The sequence below is a fragment of the Eublepharis macularius genome, chromosome 6, assembly GCF_028583425.1.
Source record: "Eublepharis macularius isolate TG4126 chromosome 6, MPM_Emac_v1.0, whole genome shotgun sequence".
Classification (NCBI taxonomy): domain Eukaryota; kingdom Metazoa; phylum Chordata; class Lepidosauria; order Squamata; family Eublepharidae; genus Eublepharis; species Eublepharis macularius.
Window position 1 is genome coordinate 79,326,955 of NC_072795.1, and position 21,550 is coordinate 79,348,504.

Consider the following 21,550-nt stretch of genomic DNA (forward strand, 5'->3'; position numbering starts at 1 on the left):
GGAAAATGAACAGAAATTATACTTTCGGCTTTTCCTCACGATATATTACCTTTACTGAGAAAGCAGTGAAGTTGAAGTTCCAAAACAGGTCAGGAATGTTAAACTACAGGAAACATAGTTGACATGTTGAAGTGTATTAAAGCTTCTCAGTAATTTACTTTTGCTTGCAGCCAAATGTTCTTCATTCAAACAAAGGACCTGAACCAGTCTCCATTGTACACACCTCATTGGCTATTGATGGGCCTTATTTGAATGCGTGTAGTAAAGAACAGAAGCATTTTTGTCCTTCTCACACACACTTTCACAGTTGTTTATAAAATAAAGACTGCTAGGAAATTGTACTTTTTAATGGTTTGCAAGTTTGTTTGTTGTCCCTATCATTGCAGTGACATTCTTCCTGGTTAAAAAAAATGCCTCTTCTAATTTTATACAACCATCACATTCATCCAGCATCTTGACATCCCAATTGCATTTTTGCTTGTCTGGGAATGGAGGGGCCCCACTCTTTGCTTTCCCATTCGGGTGGGTCGGGGGGGGGGGTAGGCAAAGGCAGTGCTAGTGCTGGACAGCCTCTCTCAACTGCTGTCGATGCCTATCAGCCTTTTCTGGCCACTACCACACTAAGCAGCCTGGTAGGAATCCCATTCCTCCAGTGGGGGGCAGGGGATCCCCCGCACCCACCTTTTGCCCCCTGCCACCTACTTGGATGGCAAGTAGGGGAGGAATGACACAGAGAATGCTCCTGCAGCAGTCTACAGGCCAGGTGTGAGTCTGGGAGGAGAATTAGGACTTCAGTCAGTGGTAACATCAAGGCAGGAGAAGTGGGAAAAAGCCAGCAGTAATTCTGGCCTCTTGGGCCTAGCATAGACCATGGAAGCAGTTGGTATAGTGATTAAGAGTGGCAAAACTTTAATCTGGAGAACCAGATTTGATTCCCCACTCCTCCACTTGAAGTCAGCTGGGTGACCTTGGGTCAGTCACAGCTCCTAGGAGCTCTCTCAGCCCCACCCACCTCATAGGGTGATTGTTGTGAGCATAATAATAACATATTTTGTAAACCACTCTGAGAGGGCATTAAGTTGTCCTGAAGGGTGGTATATAAATCAAATGTTGTTGTTGTTGTTATTTGAAACCTCAGAGGAGATTGGGCTACAGGGTGAAGGGCCACCAGGGGAAACCATTGGCACAAAGGCATTGGGGGAGTCTAGGGTGGTCCCGTACACAGGTAATTCTTTATCAAGCCAGCCCAGGGGCAGCTGAAGAGAAAGGGCCAGACCATATCCTTGCAGTGAGAGGATTGGTGAGAGCTCATTGAGATAAAAGTTCTCCGTGCTAGTGAATCCCCCTCCTCTCCTTAAACTGAGGCTTTGTTCCAGGGTCTGCTAAAGAATAGGATGCTGGAGGGCATGCCCCTGGACTCTTACTCCGAGGAGTTGGAGCCTGACATTACTGTTGATTGGAAAATTGATTCTTCCAAGTCAAAACTGTTTACAGTCGAAGGTGGAGTGTTCTCTCTCTCTCTCTCTCCAGATGTACAGACAAAATAATACATATCTGCTGTGTGCTATTCAGCTATGCTATTGCTAAATAATGGAAAACAACATAGCAAGTGGGAATCTGCAATGACTTGTGGGGGGCCATCTCATTTTTCATTCCCCCATTATTTCCCTTTTCTTTTCCCTTGAAGCCCCTCCTCTTCCTGCCTCCTTCTCTCCTTCCTAGCCAATCTACTTTTATATCCCCACCCTCTTCAGTTTTCCCTCTTTCACTCCCCCTGGCAGCCTCTACTCAAAAAACTTACATCTGAGTTGTATTTTGCTGGTCACCAGGCCAGGCCCAGTTGCATAGGGGGCAGGAGGGCAGGGCTCAGTCCTTCTGTCAGAGGGTGGCCCAGCTCATATCAGAGGGAAGCCTCATATTAGGGGAAGTGCACTGGGAGGTGTCCTAGTGCACTTAATGGCCAATCCACCCCTGCCTGTGAGATAATGTGTAATTCAAGATCCTGTTCTGAAACTCTAGCTACTACTCCACCCTAGCTTTCGTGGAGTGGCTGTTGTTGAACAGTAACAAGCAGCTGGGCCTTTGGGATTCATACAAGTTGGGCAGTAGGGTTACCCCCCCCAGTGGGGCGGAGGATTCTCCATTCCCAGTCTCCAGCCCCCCACCTCTCATGTGGCTGGCGGGGGGAAGGTATGGGAATGGGCCTAGAAAATCTGCAGTATGCTCTCGTGCAATCCATTGCTTTTGTATCATGCTGGGAATGACATCATTCCCAGCATGACACGGAAGTACTCCAGAGCACATGCACGAAGTGAGTCTTCCAGCACACCCCATGCCCCCCATCCCCTGCTTTCATGCCTAGGGGACCTGGGAACATTATTGGTCAGTAGCAAGTTACCCTGTGGTTGCTGCCTGGCCTGATCCTAGTGAGTCCTCCCTTAAAGGCAAAAGAGGCCTGGAATATGCCCTGCCCTCTTCCCCTGCTTTTTACTGACAGATACCAGACCTGTAATCCTGGTAAAACTGTTGTGTTGCCTAGCAATAGCCACTGAGGGCAACATGCACTCCTTTTATCATTTTGGATTTTTTCCCAAATATGTATATATTTTTAGATTTCAGGTTTTTCTGCAAATTTGGGTCATGGGGGGGGGGGGGAGTTGTAGAAATATCTGTCTTATCTGTTCACAGCTCCAGTCTCTGGATTTAAGTTTCCTCAAATTTGGCCATCTTGAAAATTAGACATACTGATATAAAATATACTTTTAGAGAGTGAGTAATCACAATCCAGTAAAAAAACATTGTGTTCACTGACTTCAGAAGATTAATAAATCTGAAAGAAATTACCTCCAGCTTTCAGATCTGTAGGTTGGTTTTAGTTGCTTTTGGGTGGTGCCACAGTATCCATGCTTGCACTCTGATGGTTCAGTTTATCTGCTCTGTCTTTCTGTTTGCCTGTAATAGCTAGGAATAGGGGGAGAACAGCAAGGGGAAAGTACGATTCTACAGATATTGATAGGCATGATGTCCAACTGGAACAATTAGCCCACATCACTGCCATACAGCATCATCCCCTGAGTGGTGTTTTTTGAAGACAGCATTTGTCCCGAGTAGCATTGCTGGTTCACTGGGTTGGGAAGGACCCTCTTGTTAGATAACCAGGATGATGTTTAAGATATTGTACATTTGCTTGATTGCAGGTAGCGGACAGATGTGCTTATTCCAATGAAAACATCACCAAAGCTAGGTAGTGACTATGAGCCTATGAGAAGTCTTTAAAAATCCAAATAAATTATTTTAGAAAGAAAGTAGATCTCGCTCTGGTAGACATAAGTATAAAACAAGGGGGTGCAGCAGCAAGTACTAATCTGGTAGCAGATTAGAAAGCTGTCTGGTTCTTATTCCTCTCTTTCAGTGAAAACAGTAATTAAGAGATAGCTAAGAATTTGTGTATCTCAACCACGCACGTGCAAGTGACTTTGAATGGTTAGCTGTACCTAAGCCCTATTTTAAAATTCTGTGATCTTCACTTTATTAAAACATATCTTGCTTAGACACCAAGAAAACTGGGAAACAGACATGGGATGGAAAAACAAATACAGGAAACTATTCCTAGTCTTGTTAGGAAGAAATATAGCTGTTGAAGTATCTAATTGCTGGAGGTTTAAACAAGCAAATACAGGCATATACAGAAACTTAGAATGGAAAATAATGTCATTTGTAGTATTGATAAGAAGGGCAAGGGAGTACGTAAAAATAACCTGAAAACTGGCATAAAGAAAACAGACCTTGAAGTACTTTAATCAGTTGGTCTACTGTCTATGTATCTCAAGGGGAATTAACTAATGAAACATACTGAAACACTCACAATTATTTTTGGTAAGTCATGGGGAACAGTGAAGGCACTTGAGGATTTGAAAAGAAAAAACAAAAACAAATATGGCTTTGCTCACATTGAAATGAAAACAGAATTGCAAGGCAGTAGTTATTCTTATACTTGAGTTTATTAAATCCGAGGCTGCATCCCAGGGGCAGCATTTTCCACAGCTTGCTTTGACTGTGGTACAGCAACAAAACTGTGTTGAAGAAATTCAGAGAAGTACCAAACACTGTATATTTGCGTGCAGGGGGTTGCATTACAAATACTTTTCTGGATTCTGGTCTGTGCAGTAATCCTGCTAGCACCCAAGTCTGCAAGCTATTTTGCCCATAAGAGCATGGGAATCACTGCTGTTTTAAACCAGGCATAATAGCAAAACATGCCTGTTAAGTCTCCCAAAGAAGTTTCTTCTTTGCTCTCTTACCCAAGTTTTCTCCATCATACAACTTTACTTACCACAAAGCAACATACTATGCTTAACCTCATGGGTTTGTGACAGATATGCTACCATTGTGTATGGAAACAAAGACAAGGAAGTTTGCCATGAGTCAGTTTATTTATGATATTCTACTGAAGTACACCTTTTGCAACTATATGAAAACTTGTGCAACAGATGTATGATCATAGATCTGAATTAATTGGTTTTTGTAGTTCAGTTTAGAATCTTAGAATTAACGGCAATTACCAACTGGATTTGCACTTACACTAGGCTACTGAGATTTGTCCTGGAAGGAATGTGTAAATTGGATTTATAAGAAGTAAGAGTTGGGGTTAGGGAAATGAGATGAGAACAGAGGGAATAGTTACAAATAGTTTGAATTTCTTTTTAAAGCATTGTTAGATAGCCTTGGGTTATCTGTAGTTAGAAAACCACAGTGTGAAGAAGAGGTAAAAATATACTGAGTTTCCTACCTTTTCCCCATTTGCATTTAATGTAGTTTACTACCATATGGATTCATTTTCGAAAGCAGCCTGAACTTTTCAGGATTTTGACATTGTGATAATGACGTGTTAACAAGGGATATTACGCGGGGACAGTGTTAAGTGAGCAGATGGTGCTTACTTGCAATTTAAAATTCATTGTAATCTACCTCTCAGGCAGCATTGTCAATAATGTATAATGACTGAGCCAAACTAAATGCAAATAGGTATAAAAAAAGGTTCTCTGAAATTCATCTGTGCATATTTTACAAGCTTACCTTCTGTCACTCTGCAACATTTTGTTCTGGCTAATTTGCTGTATAGAGCTTTTATAAAAGAACATGGTAGTTTTTCACATTTTTCTGATTGTTTTTGCAAAGCCTCTCTGTAAGAGCTTAACCATAATGGTTTTATTTAATAGTGTTTTTTAAAAATGTACACATGGTTCCCTTTGAACATGAAGTAAGACAACTGATTCATTCAGTCAATAATTATATATGACTGGAATTATGTTTTGAATATATGAACTGCATTTAGTACAGTTTGGCAGTTTGCAAGTGGTTTCTGTTCATAATTCTTGTTGCTAGTGCATTTTATTTGTTTATTTTTTAGACTTTAATACTGCCTCTCTCTAGAACAAGGCCTGAAGTGGTTTACAACATTAAAAACAACAATAAATATTATATATTAAAACTAAAAACATATCATTATAATTGAGGGGTCCTACAAGAATACAGCCAATAGTAAAAACACACACAACCAAGTGGCAGATTCCATGATACACAATGACTGGTTAAAGTCTTGCTGAAACAGCTAACATATAAAATTTTACATATGTGAATTTTGATGCTTCCTAGATTTGAAAGACAATGACATATTATATTATGTTTTGAATGCATAGATGCTCTTTACATAGCTTGACCTAAAGATAAATGGAAATGAACAGTTACATAAAGAATACAAGACTTGTAAAGAGGTTCTTGAATTTGAGAGAGTCTCTTCCAAAATTCTGAAATATATAGATTTTCTTCTTGTTCCTGTGAAGTTTTGCCAGAGGAAGAGAAACTGGAGTGGGTGGGTGAGAAGAATTCCTTAGGTTAGAATTATAGAGAAGGAACGGTCCACCCCCATCCAACAGCATCCCTCCCCAATGTTCTCTACAATCCAGACTACAGCGTTTCACCAGCAGAGAACAGGAACAAACAGTAGAACACATATATGTGCCTCTTGTGAAAGTACTCTTAATTTATATGGGACTCGTAATGTGCAAAAGCCACACAATTGGATATTTTCCTGTTGACCATTTCTGTGGTGAAGAGCTATATGTTCCTACTTTTTGTACCTGAGGCACTAAAGTTGAGAGAGATTGATTGATCAGTAGACTCCAGGAATTTTTGGCTATATGAGTATTTGAAGACATATCTCTTAATGGTTGATCCAGCAGTGTGTTCACTTGATAAATTAGTCCCTGACTTAAAAAAAACTAGTTTATTAACCCAAGAACATGCTTCTCTACTGTTTTAAGTTTATGCAATTTCTAGTAAATAAAAAGCCAGTTCTTGTTTTTTTTAAAAAAAAACAGACCTTCAAAACTTCTATGAATGTTTCATATATACTTTATGTAGTTTACATGTGGTCCCTCTTGTTAAATAGATAAAGTAGTTATCAGGGCTTTTTTTCAGCTGGAACGCAGTGGAACGGAGTTCCGGAACCTCTTGAAAATGGTCACATGGCTGGTGGCCCCGCCCCCTGATCTCCAGACAGAGGGGAGTTTAGATTGCCCTCTGCACTGCTCAGCGGTGTGGAGGGCAATCTAAACTCCCCTCTGTTTGGAGATCAGGGGGCGGGGCCACCAGCCATGTAACCATTTTCTCCTAGGGCAACCCACTGAGTTTCACCACCTCTTTTCTCAGAAAAAAAAGCCCTGGTAGTTATTCAGTTTTACTTCTCCCTCACAAACAAGTGAAGTAGATTGGCGAGATTCACCCTAACTTACATAAATTCATAAATAGACAGTTCCTCCAGCAGCTTCAACTTACTTGTACTCTGTTCACAGAATTAACACATTTTGCATGCCTGTTTGTGTTCCAGTCAGTAAAAAACTACACCAAATGCCATGTGAGAAATGAACAAATCTGTAATAAGCTGACTAGTTGTAAAAGTTGCTCACTAAATCTCAACTGCCAGTGGGACCAGCGACAACAAGAATGCCAAGCTTTGCCAGGTAAAAAGATGGAAAATGTGTTCGAAATTAACTTCTTTGTGTGTGTTTAGCATTGAGAGAAGGGTGAATATGGATCAGAACTGTATTAGGAACACAGACTGCACAAAATTCAACACAAATAGTAGTGGTGTTAAATATTCAGTGTAATCAGTACAAAATTGACAAAGCCAAGAATTTGCACATTTGGCTTCAATTCAAATGTAGTTGTAATCTTCTAGATAACATTTAATTTCCGTGTGGTTTCCAAAGGCACCCATCAACATGTCACCTAAATGTTAATGTGTTGATATAAACCATGGTAATATACAGAAGCACATATAAATCACAAATCTTATTTCCCTACAATTACTTGGAATTAACCCATTATTTAACTCATTGTGGTTCTACTTACATTGTACTTTTTCTCTTAACTGTAATTTTTAGTACTATTAAACCATTGTAATGTAAATAACAATATTGTGGCCTGTTTTACAATAAGAACCTTTAAAAAGGTTGTATGCCTGCTTAATTGAACTGTGTTCTGAAAAGTTAATGCTAAAGCCCAGTTCTAAATGAGATGTTTTTTTCTTTCGCAACTACTTTTAAGCTTGTGTAACTCTTTATAGCTCATCTATGTGGAGAAGGATGGAATCATGTTGGAGATGCCTGCCTCCGTATAAATTCTAGTCGTGAAAACTATGACAATGCCAGACTTTACTGCTATGGCTTGAATGGGATTCTTGCATCATTAACAACTTCAAAAGAAGTTGAGTTTGTTCTGGATGAAATACAGAAATATACTCTCCAGGTAAATTGTATAATTAATTTAGAAATCTTAAAAATAATGCCAAATTATTTTTTTTATTGTAATTCATTCACCAACCACATTGTTGCAGAAGGACTTTTTTGTCAATCTGAAGTTGACTTTGACAGTGCAAAAATACTAGGTGCTATTTTAAGAGCAAGAGAACAATTTGCCTGAGATTTAAATGCTCCACTGCAGCTTTCTTTTTCTTTATAATATTGTATTTAAAGGAACAAAAGTATATAGTAGTCATTTTTTAAACCTTTGGCTAACCATGCTTAATGAACTTTTTGGATGTTGTTGAAAACCGTTTACTGCTCTCAATTTTTTCTGCTTTTGTCTAATATAGTTAGTTACCTGGAAGATGCTATTATGTAAAGGAACAGATATACAACTGAGTGTTGTTAGAATGCAGTCCTAAGTGGATTCACACACTTCCAAGTCCTTTGAAATCAATCAATTTAGAAGGGCATTACTCTGCTTAGTAAGGTCCCTCTTCAGGCAGATATTATCCAAAATTGATAGCACCACTTTGAGCAAGGGAATCCCCATGCTGGCTTACATATCTGATAATCTATTCTCTGATGGGCTGTTTCATAGTAGCATTAGATTGCATCTATATTTGCGCAGCTCTCCACAAATAATTGTATTCTGCCCTAGTTTTTTAATGGAAGCAAAAGAATTTGGAGGGTGTTGTACAAGGCTAAGAGATATTTTACTGTTGTACTGTTGTCATGATCTATTTTAATTGTTAAAACATATGTGGAGATTTGGATATCATCCTTTCAGATGAAATTTGATACAAAAACTATAAAAATTAAGCTCTTAGAAGTATTATCTAGACGGGACGATTATTTATGTTTCAAGGACTCATGTAGGTGTATTAAACCTATGGTGGCAAGGGAGCCACCAAAGTAATGGTGATATGTGGCAATGTTGAAAAATATATTGAAACTAGTCCAGCAAAATTTAGTTTTTTACATATTCAAATAGACATGGTAACAACACAGACACATTTGGCATAGATCATCTAATGCAGGGACATCATGTAGCAAGAGGACTGTTCTTTTGGCAAGCCTCTGTATCTTAGGTCTTATACTAGCATATAGATTTCTTTCTTTTATAGTAACAGGTCATTTATTAGTGTTTATAAATAAAATTAGTATACTAGGCAATATAATTATGAACAGTTTGTTTCTTCAAACATAGTGACCTAATCCAGAATGAAATAAGACAAATCATACAGAAATATTGTGGACAAATCATTTCATCTGAATGATATATTATCATGCTTTAACTTTGTAATATTAAACATACCCTTTTAAACATAAGTATTTTCTCTTTGATTTAGTGTCTTCTGGTTGAGATTGGAAAGGGGCATGTCTCTGTGTGACTCAAGCTTGGCAACCATGGCCTTCAAGTTACTTCTCCTTCGACTCACTAGTTGTTGTCTTGGAGTGTTTAAAGGAGAACAAAAAAATGGCATAGTGGGGAAAAATTAATTTATTCAACTTGACAATCCTTACATGTTTCATATGTTCTTTGTCAGAGAGATCTGTAAAATATACAAATATTAAAAAGTCTTATGAATGATGGACACATTTCATATAAAACACACACATTTAAAAGCAATTTTAAAAAGACAGTGGTAGCTGAGCATGTGGAAAATATAGTTGATAAGTTGATGTCCCAATAGCCAGTGACTATTGAATAAATTGTTGTCAATTTCTACTACAGTCTGTTTTGGGAAAACATATGATAAAATGCACATTATTGATTTATTTCACTTTATTTATACCCCACCTTTTTTCCTCAGTGGGGACCCAAAGCAACTTTTTATCCCCACTACAACCTAGGTTGAGAGCGTGTGATTGGTCCAAAGTCACCCAGCAAGCATCCATGGCAGAGAAGGGATTTGAACCTAGGTCTCCTAGATCCTAGTCTAACACTCTAATTACTATCATTAATATTGTTACTACAATGATGATTGGTCTCACAAATACATATAGGTTAAGAAGTGAAATATAGTTCTCCTGTAAAATAGAATTGCCAGAAAGTTCTCAGAGCAGTTGAGCTTCAAAGAAAAGAATATGAGCTATACCCAGTTTTTATTTCAGGTGACCAGAGTTTTCACTCTCAAAATCTACTCTGTGTTTTTTTCAATAACATTATGTCATTTTGATGCTCTAATCTGCATATTAGCCCAAATGTAAAGTCTGTGTGGACAATGGTTGTGTTCTAAAAATGTTGGACCACACAACTATTCTCCCCCAGAAATGTTTTGTCAAAATGAACCTGTGAGGAAATTGATATTGATTTATTCAATATGCACCAGCTTCTGGCTATTAGGATGTTAATATATCAACTATTTCTCACATTTTCAGCTACCACTGTCTTTTAAAAATTGTTTTTAAATATGTGTACTTTAGATGAAAAGTGTCTGTTATTCTTGAGACTTTTAAATATTTGTATATTTTTACAGGTTGGTGAACTGTTTGGCCGTTAGCAATCTGTCTGTGTATGTGCAGGAAAAGGCTTCATAGTGACATCAGAAGCTGACTCTCAGCTGATGTCTGATTTCCTAAATGGGAAATTTTGCTCTGTACTCAGCAAAGATTTGGGAGGGGGACAGGAGCAACTCCTGGCTGATCAGTTGAAAATCAAATTTCACATTGCAGCAATTTGGTGTGTTGGCGGGGAGGGGAGGATATTCAGCAGCCCTGCTGATTTCACTTCTCTTCTTCCCACCCCAAGCTTGGACTGCAGAGAAAAGGAGAGAAAAGAGTTATCTTCCTTTTGCAATGGGGAGCTCAGAAGCATCGCTTCAGATCCTGCCCAACTTTGTTTTTTTGGAGGGGAGGGGAGAAACAAGCTCATTCTCCTCTGCTGTTTTGCAATGCAGAGTTTTTTTTTTTTTGAAAAATTTTTATTGGATTAGAAATCGATCAGTATTATGCTCATTACAATCCATTTCCTTTAAATATTCCAGTTCTAACCCCCTCCCTTTCCCCCCTTTTGTTGACTTCCAATAGTTTTCCAACCCCTTATCCATTTTCCCCCTACTCATTTCATACTTATTTTATTCTAATAAACATATACTTTCGCTCTCTTCTAAGCTTATCTATTGTAACACCGTGCTATCTCTGTTCCCTTTCCCACTTAACTTATCAACTAGACATTACATTCCTGGCATATAACCTTTAATAATAATCATCATTTATCTATTTTTTGTATTCTATACTCTATCTTACACATTCTAGTCTCATCAATATGGGACAAACAATTTGTCTCACATTCTACATGACTTTAAGTACTTCTATAAACATAATATACATTCAACATAAGTCAATCAGTTTAACCTATACTCTATATGTTACTCTTTACTTCCTTCTACCTATCTTATGTTCATTATATTTTAATTATATAATTTCTCCATTATACAATTATCTGCTGGCAATGATCAAACAATTTGACCCATACACTGCATATTTCTGAGTACTTCTATGAACACAATATACATTCGGCACAGGTTAAACAATTTAACTCATATTCTGTATATTACTATATATTTCTTTCTGCCTTTCTTATATTCATTCTATTTTGATTATATTTGCAATGCAGAGTTTAACAGCATTGCTTCTGTCCCCACCCCTCCCTTTTGTAACTTCACTCTGTTGTTATTTTGTAGATCAGAGCCAAACTCTCAGCTGATCCCTCCTAATCAGCTGTGAGTGAGCTTCTCACCACTAGGTATCTGCAAATAGTTTGACAGCTGTTCAGGTTTCTCTACGCAATCTGAACATGTCCATGATTGGTCCACAGTCTGATCATGAGCTCTGAACAAGGTAAATTTGACTGCCAAACAGTTTTGCATAGAAATCCATGGCATCCTCATTGACAACTAGTAAAGCTGCCTTGAGGGAGACTGTAGATTATTTGGACTAATGGAAAACCTCTCTTTGGACCTTCAGAGTGGGTGAACTGTGTATCTGGGGAGGGGCGTTATTTTAGTTGTGCTCAAAGTCTTGTTACCTACCCAGAACCCATAGTAAGGATGAGTTTTATAAAGGAAAAGAAATGGTGTGGTGCAAAGAAGGGCCTCACATCTAATATTATACATTATGACAGCCTGTCATTCTAACAGTTTGCTGGCTGCTCATAGTAAAGATGGGAAATGGCTGTTTTAATTTCTTGATTTTGTTAGCTTTTAAAGCTGCAAACTTCTGCAAGGTGACATCGTACCAAGCATATCTTTATTTAAATGAATTATGGCTTGTGACACTGCAGCTCTATAAATTTGAGATAACCCACATGTGGTATAAAACAAACGTAGATGAATGCATGCTCTTTAAGGTGATATCTTGGGTTAAGTGATCGTTTACTTATCAAAAACTTCTAATAAAATGTTACAATGATTTATGCTCTATCTTACTTTCAGTCTCCCTCCCCAAAGTAATTTCTCTTTCATTCCTATCTGTCTGTCCCATTCCATTTATTCTGAATAAGTCATTCTGAATGTGCTATCAGTTGCCACAGAAGCTTACTGAGATTTTCCTTGATTTTCCTTTATATGCCTGTTCTTTCAGGTTCCAATCATGATGATTTAGAGCATACGATTTCATTTTAGATGACTTCTCTTTGCTACAGTTCGTTTAGTAGAGTTCACAAGTGTAAGAAGTACAGCTGTAAAGAGAGAGATGTCTTCTAATCTAAAATATCAGTGTTCAAGTTTGACTCTTAAAATTCTTTTTACATTTAAGACTAAATGATTTATGTAAAATAATAGCCTTTTAGGGTTATTACAAATGATTGGAAAATAAATACATTTTCTGTAAGGTTTTTTATTTAGAAAAAAATACCCTCAAAATGCTTTCATTATGAATAACTAGAAATGTCTTCCTGTATTATTTAGGTATCTATGTATGAATCATTTAGGTGGCATAAAATGCTTGGCTATTGAGTAGAAATTCATGTTTTTCATAATAATTAAAAGCCTACACATCTGGCTTATTTCTGCTACGGTTCCTACACCAGAATCAAACAGAACACTCAGTTTAACAGATATTTTCAAACTCCCCCAAATGGCTTCCACCTCTCCAAATCCAAGGAAACTCTTGTTAGACCTTGAAAAGTTCTACTGAGGATGCTCATATCACATTGCCAAAAAGGACAGACAACTTTCAGTGTTTATCCTAATCTCTTCTGATAAAGAAAAAGGAATGCTTAAATGCGTTACAAGTTTAAGCTGTGCTGCAGCAGCATTCAAGTTTCCAAATGTGAGATGGAATATATTGGGCAAAATACCATATTTATTTAAAATGTAAAGCTATAGAAGTACTCAAGTTAGTTAATAGTTAAAAGCATAGTTCAAACATTATAAATGCTTTAAAACAGGGATTTAAAAAAAACAGCAAGTACAAGCCAATATTAATCAGGATTCTTTAAAAGAATGCACAAAACACCACAGCTACTATAGCAAATGCCTAGCTTAACAAGAATGTCTGTGCTCATCTCCTAAAGCAGTCAGTGTTGTGTGCACACTCAGCCACTCAACAACACACTATTAGTGTTAAAAGAAGCCAAGCAACGCTCATAGCCTCTCCTATAGAGTACTTTGCAATGACTCATTCATCATAATATTACCGACAGACTCTTTTTCAAATAGTTATACATAGAAACCAGGCTAATATCATTTGCTTCTCTTTTTTCCCCATTCTACCCACTTCAGTATACCCAGTCATCATATTGTGATTTGAGGTTAGGAGAGTTGGTGACTGAGAAATCCCTGAATTCAAAACCACTGTAAGAAAAGGGCGATTGCTGCATCAGTCCACTCAATCAGTGTCTGACTGAACATTGTTGGGGGTAAAGTTGATTGAAGCAGTGTCAACTCAGCACAGCTATGTATCTAGTGAGTGCTTGTGTCATAGGCTCTCTTCCTCTCAGCATGGTACCAGGGAACTGCCCTTACCTTTGTGAGATTTGCACCGCTGCCTGTAGAGAGACAACGGATGTATGATAATGATCACATTCACAAGTGTGCAGATGAATTCATGGTAACTGTAAGTGGCTGCTCACAAGAGATAGGTGAGTGAGTTGGAGTATCTCTCCCTCCCCTTTCACAAGGCTCAGCCGCCTCCTCCCAACTCTCAATGATTGTATGCTTTATTGATATTCTTTCTTCCTAAATTCTTCTTTAAGGATTTTTTAAATTTCATTTAAAGTATTTCTAAGCCTGCCTTTCTTTCAGCACAGCTGGGGCTTAAGATGGATAACATCATCTAAAACTACAGAGCCATAAAATAACTTTCTACCTTTCCCAGGCAGAAATAATCTGACCACTGTAACACATCTTTTGATTACATCTAGATTAGATTACTACAATGTACTATGTAGGGCTGCCCTTGAAAAACATTTGGAAACTTCAGTTGATTCAGAATACTGCAGTCTGCATGTGGGTTTTAGGGTCCATATCTCTCCAAATTTGGTCCATTCACACTGGCTCCCAATCTTTCTGGGTCCAATTCAGGGTGCTAGTGTTGACCTTTAAAGACTTGTATAGCCTTGGACCCCTGCTCCTTTTGTCATCAGAGCTGTGCAAGGGTGCCTGGAGCTTCTTCCGGGCCACACCATCCTTACCAGCCCAGAGCCAGATACCATCCCCCGAGATGTGCAAAAGGAGCAGTCTTACGAAGGTCGTGGGAGATGCAGGGGAGCTACTGTTATCCACAAGCAACCGACCGACCGACTGACCGACCAACCAACCAACCAGAGAGAGCGTTGTTGTTTGACATAGACTTTATTGAACAGCAGAACAGCAGAGGATGCATGGACAATTCACCTGGTATGGGAACTGTGCCTGCACATTCAGCAGTTGGAGCTTGGGGAGCCATTACTCATACTGCTTTCTTGGGAGCAAGGCTGAATTTGGGGCTGACTGGGGAGCTGCTCCTGGGGCCAGGATGGAAAGGCAGTTATCAAGGATTGCTGGGAGATGAGACAGCCATGCTCCTGAATGTCCCTGATGGATTGCAACTTGCCTGGAAGGGGAGAAGGGACATGTGCGGTGAGGGTGAAGGACTTAGCCTCACACAAGCCACAGGCAGGTGTGCTACACCCCAGTGGAGTGTCCAAGGCCTGGGGCAGTGGTGATGGCTCCATAGTTGCAGGTGCTGCAAGCAATCAGATGATGGGTGCTCCTCCAGTGAGAAAGTGCTCCTCTCCTGAATAAGATGTTCCACTGCTGCCATGACTGTGGAGCTTCTCTGATCCTGTGAGAGCAACAGACAAGAGGCTGCATGGCTGCAATCGCTGGGGTTACTCAGGGCATGGGTTGCCTGTAAGGGAACTTGAGTTAGAGTTGTTAGTCAAACATTTGGGACCTAACTCTCCTCCTATGAATGGGTGCAAAGTACTCCCTGACCTCTCCCTGCCCACTCTTGCCCCTCCACCATGTGCACTCTCTCCTGCTTTATGATCTAAGTCCCCATGGCAGAGCACTCTCATGCAGAGCCTGAGTCCCTCCATACCTGGGTTCATGGGCACCCTACCCAGGGGGTTATGTAGGGTGGGGAGACTGTGATTGGATGCTGGTGAAGCAGCTCAGCCACTGCAGGGGTGCAAGCAGATTGGTCGGGTCTGTAGTTTGCATCCTGTGCTCCTTGGGGCCATTTGGACAGGGCTGAGCATGAGAGGGAGGTAACTTTTCCTCTTCAATGGGTGCCTATGGGCTACACCACCTTTTCCATGGCATAACTTTCTACAGCTGCAGGAGGCATTTCCAAGTCTAAAACAGCTTAGGAAGTCAACTAAGTCTCGCCACATCCCCCGGCATGCAAGTTCAAGAATTTATGCCACAGAACTGCCTGCGTCCAGCCATGGTGGCTGAGCACAGGCAGGGAACCTGGGCAGATGGTGCCTGGCCATCATAAATGGGGGTTATGGTGGTGTAGATGCCAGATACACCAGCATAACTCCTCGTCAGCTTCCTGAGCACTTTTTCCCCCTCCCTTAGTATTGCATTGTAAATCTTATAAAACAATGATTCACTCTCTTTCTATAATAATGTTTCCTTTTATAATTTCAGAATGTAACTGCATATATAGTAGTTTTCAGCATCATTTGATCATTAATATGGTATATAGAAAAAAGTCAGTTCGCTATGACAATGATGTCAGTGCTGATTTCCAAGGCGCCAAGAGTGTACAACAGAGCACTGAAAATTTTAAGAATTTATTGTCATCTTTTCTTTGTTCCTGTGGTCTTGTGCTTTACTGTGTATTTGGTCCATCATTTTCTCCTTACCAGTCTAGTGTTCATTCTAAATTTTTACTTGGTATACAGCATTTGAAAAATATTATCATTTACCTGGAGAAAATAGAAGCTTTGTTGGTTGTAGCTGCTTTTGGGAAGATGGAATTCATGGGACAAAAATTGTAGTTTGAATAAATGTGTTTCACGTATGAGCAAAGGGTAGGAACTGAGTATTAAAATATTCTGAATGTAACTTAGAAGTAGGTAAAAAGGTAAAAGTGCAAGCACAGAGTCATTACTGACCCATGGGGGGACGTTTTCTTGGCAGACTTTTTACGGGGTGATTTGCCATTGCCTTCCCCAGTCATCTACACTTTACCCCCAGGAAACTGGGTACTCATTTTACCGACCTCAGAAGGATGGAAGGCTGAGTCAACCTTGAGCTGGCTGCCTGAACCTGGCTTTAGCTTGGATCAAACTCTGGTCATGAGCAGAGCTTGGGCTGAATTACTGCCGCTTACCACTCTATTGTTGCTAATTCTTTTTTATTCTACTTCACAGAAAATATCACCTTGGGTAGGTTTACGCAAGATCAACATCTCCTACTGGGGATGGGATGATATGTCTCCCTTTACGAACACTACGTTGCAGTGGCTTCCTGGAGAACCAAATGACTCTGGATTCTGTGCCTATCTTGAAAGGGCAGAAATAGCAGGTCTGAAAGCAAACCCATGTACAGCCATGGCTGATGGTCTTGTATGTGAGAAGCCAGTTGGTAAGGAAGCTCCCATATTGCAATTGTTAACTTTAGGAACAGTTTACTTAAAAGAAAGAATTCATGTGTGGAAATTTGGTTAATAACTGGATACTTTTATTATAACATTTAAATTCAAGTGTAACAGTGTAATGAATAGGCTGAGAGTAGGGTGGAGGAAATACTATTCCCAAAATTAGTTACCATTTCTGCGTGCGAGTTAATTTTACCTGCCATTTTTACATCATCAAAAGCAGCATTAATACTTTTGCGCAGTGATCTAATGAAGTTATGTATGTGTTTGAGCTCCAATATAACCACAAAACTTCTTTTCAAAGCTCACAATCTCTTGTATGTTCCCATATCAGCTTCTTTCATTTGAAGGGAATGGGTAAAGCTTACCTTTTATGTGATGAGTGTACAAAAAGGCCTTCTTATTTTATTGATTTTGGCCATTTTCTTTTGCAAACATGTCCACTTGTTTCACTGCTGTTCCTCTTTGTCCTTCCAGTCCTTGGCCTTATTTGCCCATACAGCCAGTTAGCCCTGGCAATCCATATAATGTGGTTGATGATGTCACAATATTAGATCTATCATCATAAATACTTATAAACAGAATCAGCTGTGCTGTTACAGAAAATTGGATTAAACAGTGTGGGCAAACAGTGTGGCCTACAAGCTGCTGTAACTCAATCAGAGATACTCTATGCCGCTCTTTAAATGAAGCAAGCCGCACCCGGAGGTTGGCTAGCTTTTCCAGTGGCAGCCTGGAGGTTTTATGGACCGTACCCAACTTGGCAGAGCCCTGTCTTTACATGGGCTAAGGGGACCCCCAATTGCTCTACTAGATTAATGATGCCCTCCAAGAGCTGGGCGCATTGGCCGGTTCCAGAAGGCCCCACAAAAAGGAAAAAACATCCAGATAATGAACATCCAGATAATGAACAGTGTCCCAACAATGCAGCTGGTGAAACAATGCCTATTCAAGGAAAGAACTGAAGCATTCAAAGACCGCACAGGAAATAGAGCACCCCATGAGTAATGCTCCGCCCATGTATAAACGGCCTTCCAAAGAGAAACCCAACAGCTCAAAGTCCTATGGATGAACCAGGAGAAGGCGAAATGCTGACTTACTGTTGCATTTTGCCATCTTGGCACCCTGTCCACAATGCCTGACAACCTTGACTGCCTGATCAAAGGACATGTACCTCACTGAGCAAAGGTGCTCAGGGACAGCATCATTACCTGATCCCCCCCTGGGGTAAGAAAGGTGGTGTATCCTCCTGTGCTGAATGCAGGCAGGAAAACAGACACAGATCTAACAAGAGTCTAAAGTGTACCAAAGCCATCCGGGGAACAAGGAAGAAAATATAATCCAGAACACTGAGACCAAGGGTCAGAGCTGGGAGAGCAGGTATAGCAGAGAGGTGGGTCGCAGTAGAGCCGGTGGGTCTTTGTGCAGGTGCTTCTGCAATGAGGGAAAGGGCGTCCTGGCTTAAGAGCAATCGCCTCCAAGGCTTCATCCTGCTAGAACTCAAGGTCACTACACTGCTGTTTCAGTGCCTGGAGCCTCATACTTCATCTCCTTTCCTGTACAGCAAGATGCTGCCGCACCCTACGCTGCTTATCAGGCTCAGGGGAACTAGGTGGAGATGCTGCCCTGGTCTCAACTGCCGGTGTAGGTAAGGGAACAGCTTCCGTCTCTGATTCTGCCAAGGATTCCTCAGCCTGCTCTGGCAAGGGCTCCTGCTGTTCCACTTCCTGCAGGTCCTCCACGTGCCTGACTCCTGAGGAGCTTGGAATGCTCCGTCCCCTGTTGTCCTCCATGACGTCCTCCTTCTCAGAGGAATCAGAGCCCATGCCACCACCGTAACTTGCCTGCTGCCTTGTTTGGCACCACACCCAAGGGGGAGACCTGCAAATGAGGGCCAGTGGGGCTACAAAGGGGGCCCAACACCTGTCCCTCGGCACACTCCGTAGCAATTTTATCCCTAACAATCCCTTTCATACCAGCAACTGACTGTAGATTGGCTGCCATGAAAGGGGCCCTGGGGCCCTGGAAAGGGATCCCAAAACCAAACTTAAACCCATCAAACAGGAACAACGCGTCTTCATGCTTAGGGTAACCATCCAAGAGGCGCTTAAGTTCCTTAAGTTTTATTGGGCTGGGACCCCTTACCAGCTTGCTGCTGGGAGTTACCTCCAGCTCCCCCTCACTTGCCCCCACTCTATAGCACCTAGGGCAGGTTAAAGGAGTGGGAGCCCCCACACGTTGGGCATTAATGCTTGAACCTGCATGGTTTCCTTGTGCATGTTCCCTGATATACAAAGTCCTAGCACAACAGCCGTGCTTGAATTGGCTAACCTGTGAACCCGCGGGTACTGGGAGTAGCGGAGGAGTGCTGGACTAAATGGCTGCTGTCAGAGTGGTCTGCGAGATTAGCCTTTGCAGGGACCATCACCTGCAGCCAAAGCTGCTGGAGAATCTTATCCCAAGGCAACGCAGGGTTCATTGGGGCCCTCATACGGAATTCTTCATCGTATTGCATTCATGCTGCACTGACAAAGCCCGTGTACCCTTTATATATTATGTCAAAAAAAAAGTCAAGGTACTGAAAAAGAGATGCCACCCTCCACAGCTGCACCCTAGCAATTATTCCTGCATAAATCAGGAACCCAGGGAGCCAATTGGCCCAGGTGTGATCGACCTAGCGCTGTTTCATCTGCTCCTTGTCCCTATCATCAAGATCCTCTGTCTTTCTTCCCCAGTTCCCTGTAGAGAAGGTTAAAGACATCAACAAATTTTCCCTTTAAAATGTTGTCCCTAGTAGCTTGAGTAAGATGATCACCCAAGGGTAGGGCTTTGTCCCCGAATGGAAGGGCCTGATAACAGACCAAGCCATAAGGGGTCATTGCAAAAGGGGAGCTCCAAGGGGGAGCATAACTGGACCAAGCAGAGGATGGGCCAGGCAGTGTCTGACTGTCAAAACCCTGCCAACTACTGTGCCCATCTGCCCCAGCACACCTGGGTCAGTGGTAGCATACTGGGCACCCCATACCTGATTACTCCAAGCTGGCACTGCCAGAGTTTTGACTTTGCATGGTACTTTGCTGCATGCCCAATGAGTGCATCAGAGATGAGGATGCAGGGGCAGAGACCTGACTCCAGGGTCCCCATGGCCATCCACCACCCTACTGTCTAAGAGAAGACTTGCCATCCACCACTGGCTCTACAGCCACCGCCACCGGTTCAGTATCAGCCATCCAGCCTGGATCAACTTGTGAAGGCTCAATGCCGCCCGCTCTGCCTTCCTTGTTTTGGCTCCCTGCCACCTCAGCGCCTATTGAAATAGAAGGCCCCTCAAGAGCAGAAAGTCAGTTAAGAACCTTGGCCTGAAAAGCAGCTGTTGACATCAGCCTAACAGGACTGCTGCGCTTTGTCCCTCCAGTTCCCCCCCACCCCATGCCTGCTCCAAAGCCGCTATGTGGCTCAAGATGGCCTGGCAAATAGCACTTTTGACAAAGTGGGGGGAGGCCTCTTAGGCAGGCGCTTCCTTTCTGGTTGTTTCCCCTTGGAAGGGCCAGACTCCTTTTGGGGTGGCATGGCAGTGTATATAATCTCTATTAATAATTCATCATCATCATCATCATCATTATTATTATTAATGCCACCAAACAACCAGTATGGGTGCCCACAAAGGCTTATATGCCTATATACAAATTGGCGAGGCAGCCTTAAAATGCCCTCCTTACAATATTCAGTCAGTGAAGCAGCATGTAGGCGTAATTTAGTTTCTTTTGTCAATTGTTTCACTAATAAGTCCCAATCCTTAGCCAGAGCCGGCCCACGACTATCCAAAATAGAAGGGACAATGGAGAGTATTTTTTCTCTTTCCTCAGAGGAAAAGGCAAATGTATCAGTATAATCCAACATCTCTCCTAAACATAAAGGACAAACCAAAGAGGGGAGGAGTTCCAAAGGCAGCAGCAACGGCAGAGAGGGATACACTCTAGGGAACCCACAAAACACTACCAGGTGTGTGCTATCAAGCTCTGTAATTAAAGTGCCAGTACTCTGTCATATATATCACAATATATACTATAAATTACACAACTTCATATATCATATCCTATAAATTATACAACTTCATATATCAAGTCCTCAGAGTTGATTATCTGAACAGATAACAATGAAATGTTGATTCAGTTAACAGTAAGACGCTAAGTCCAATATAAGTCCCCAGTCGTTTTATGGGTATCAAAAAAAGGTCCACAGTTGTTTGAAAACATTAGGTATTAACTCCTATAGGTGAATGCAAAATGGACGGCATTAGGGACAAAGACTTCTGGTTGGGGATCAGGGAGGTCTGAAGCAGCTCAGGGCGCTGGGCTGTCCAAGTTGCTGTTTGTCTGGGCTGGTGGGGTACAAGATCGCCTGTGGCCCGCTGCTTTCAGGCGGAGAGCAGGCTAGAACGCTTGAGACCCCGAGAATGAGTAGATCTCGGCTGAGGGGGGGTTCTGAATAAAGGACTCCTACCCAGCCTTGAGGTCTCGCTCTAAGAAGGGTGGCTGAAACCTCTGCAGCAGCTTTGGAGTCATTAAATTGGCATAGGACCTCCATACCCAAGCTTCAGTAACATAAATGGACTTATTTGAACAGTAGAAACAGTGATTACAACCCAGAAAAAAGCAGAAAAGGTAAAGATCGATATCTCTTCTATGACGCTAGATTTGGAC

At 41.2% G+C, this 21,550-nt stretch overlaps 1 protein-coding gene across 1 annotated transcript in view; it reads left to right on the plus strand.

Annotated features, from left to right (window-relative positions):
- The window catches only part of ATRNL1 (attractin like 1), a 981,827-nt gene that overhangs the window by 203,641 nt on the left and 756,636 nt on the right, over positions 1-21,550 (plus strand). Inside the window, exons 14-16 of the mRNA XM_054982776.1 lie at positions 6,890-7,022; positions 7,628-7,809; positions 16,621-16,834. Of these exons, the coding sequence (XP_054838751.1) occupies positions 6,890-7,022; positions 7,628-7,809; positions 16,621-16,834 (529 nt within the window). The remainder of the gene's footprint in view (positions 1-6,889; positions 7,023-7,627; positions 7,810-16,620; positions 16,835-21,550) is intronic.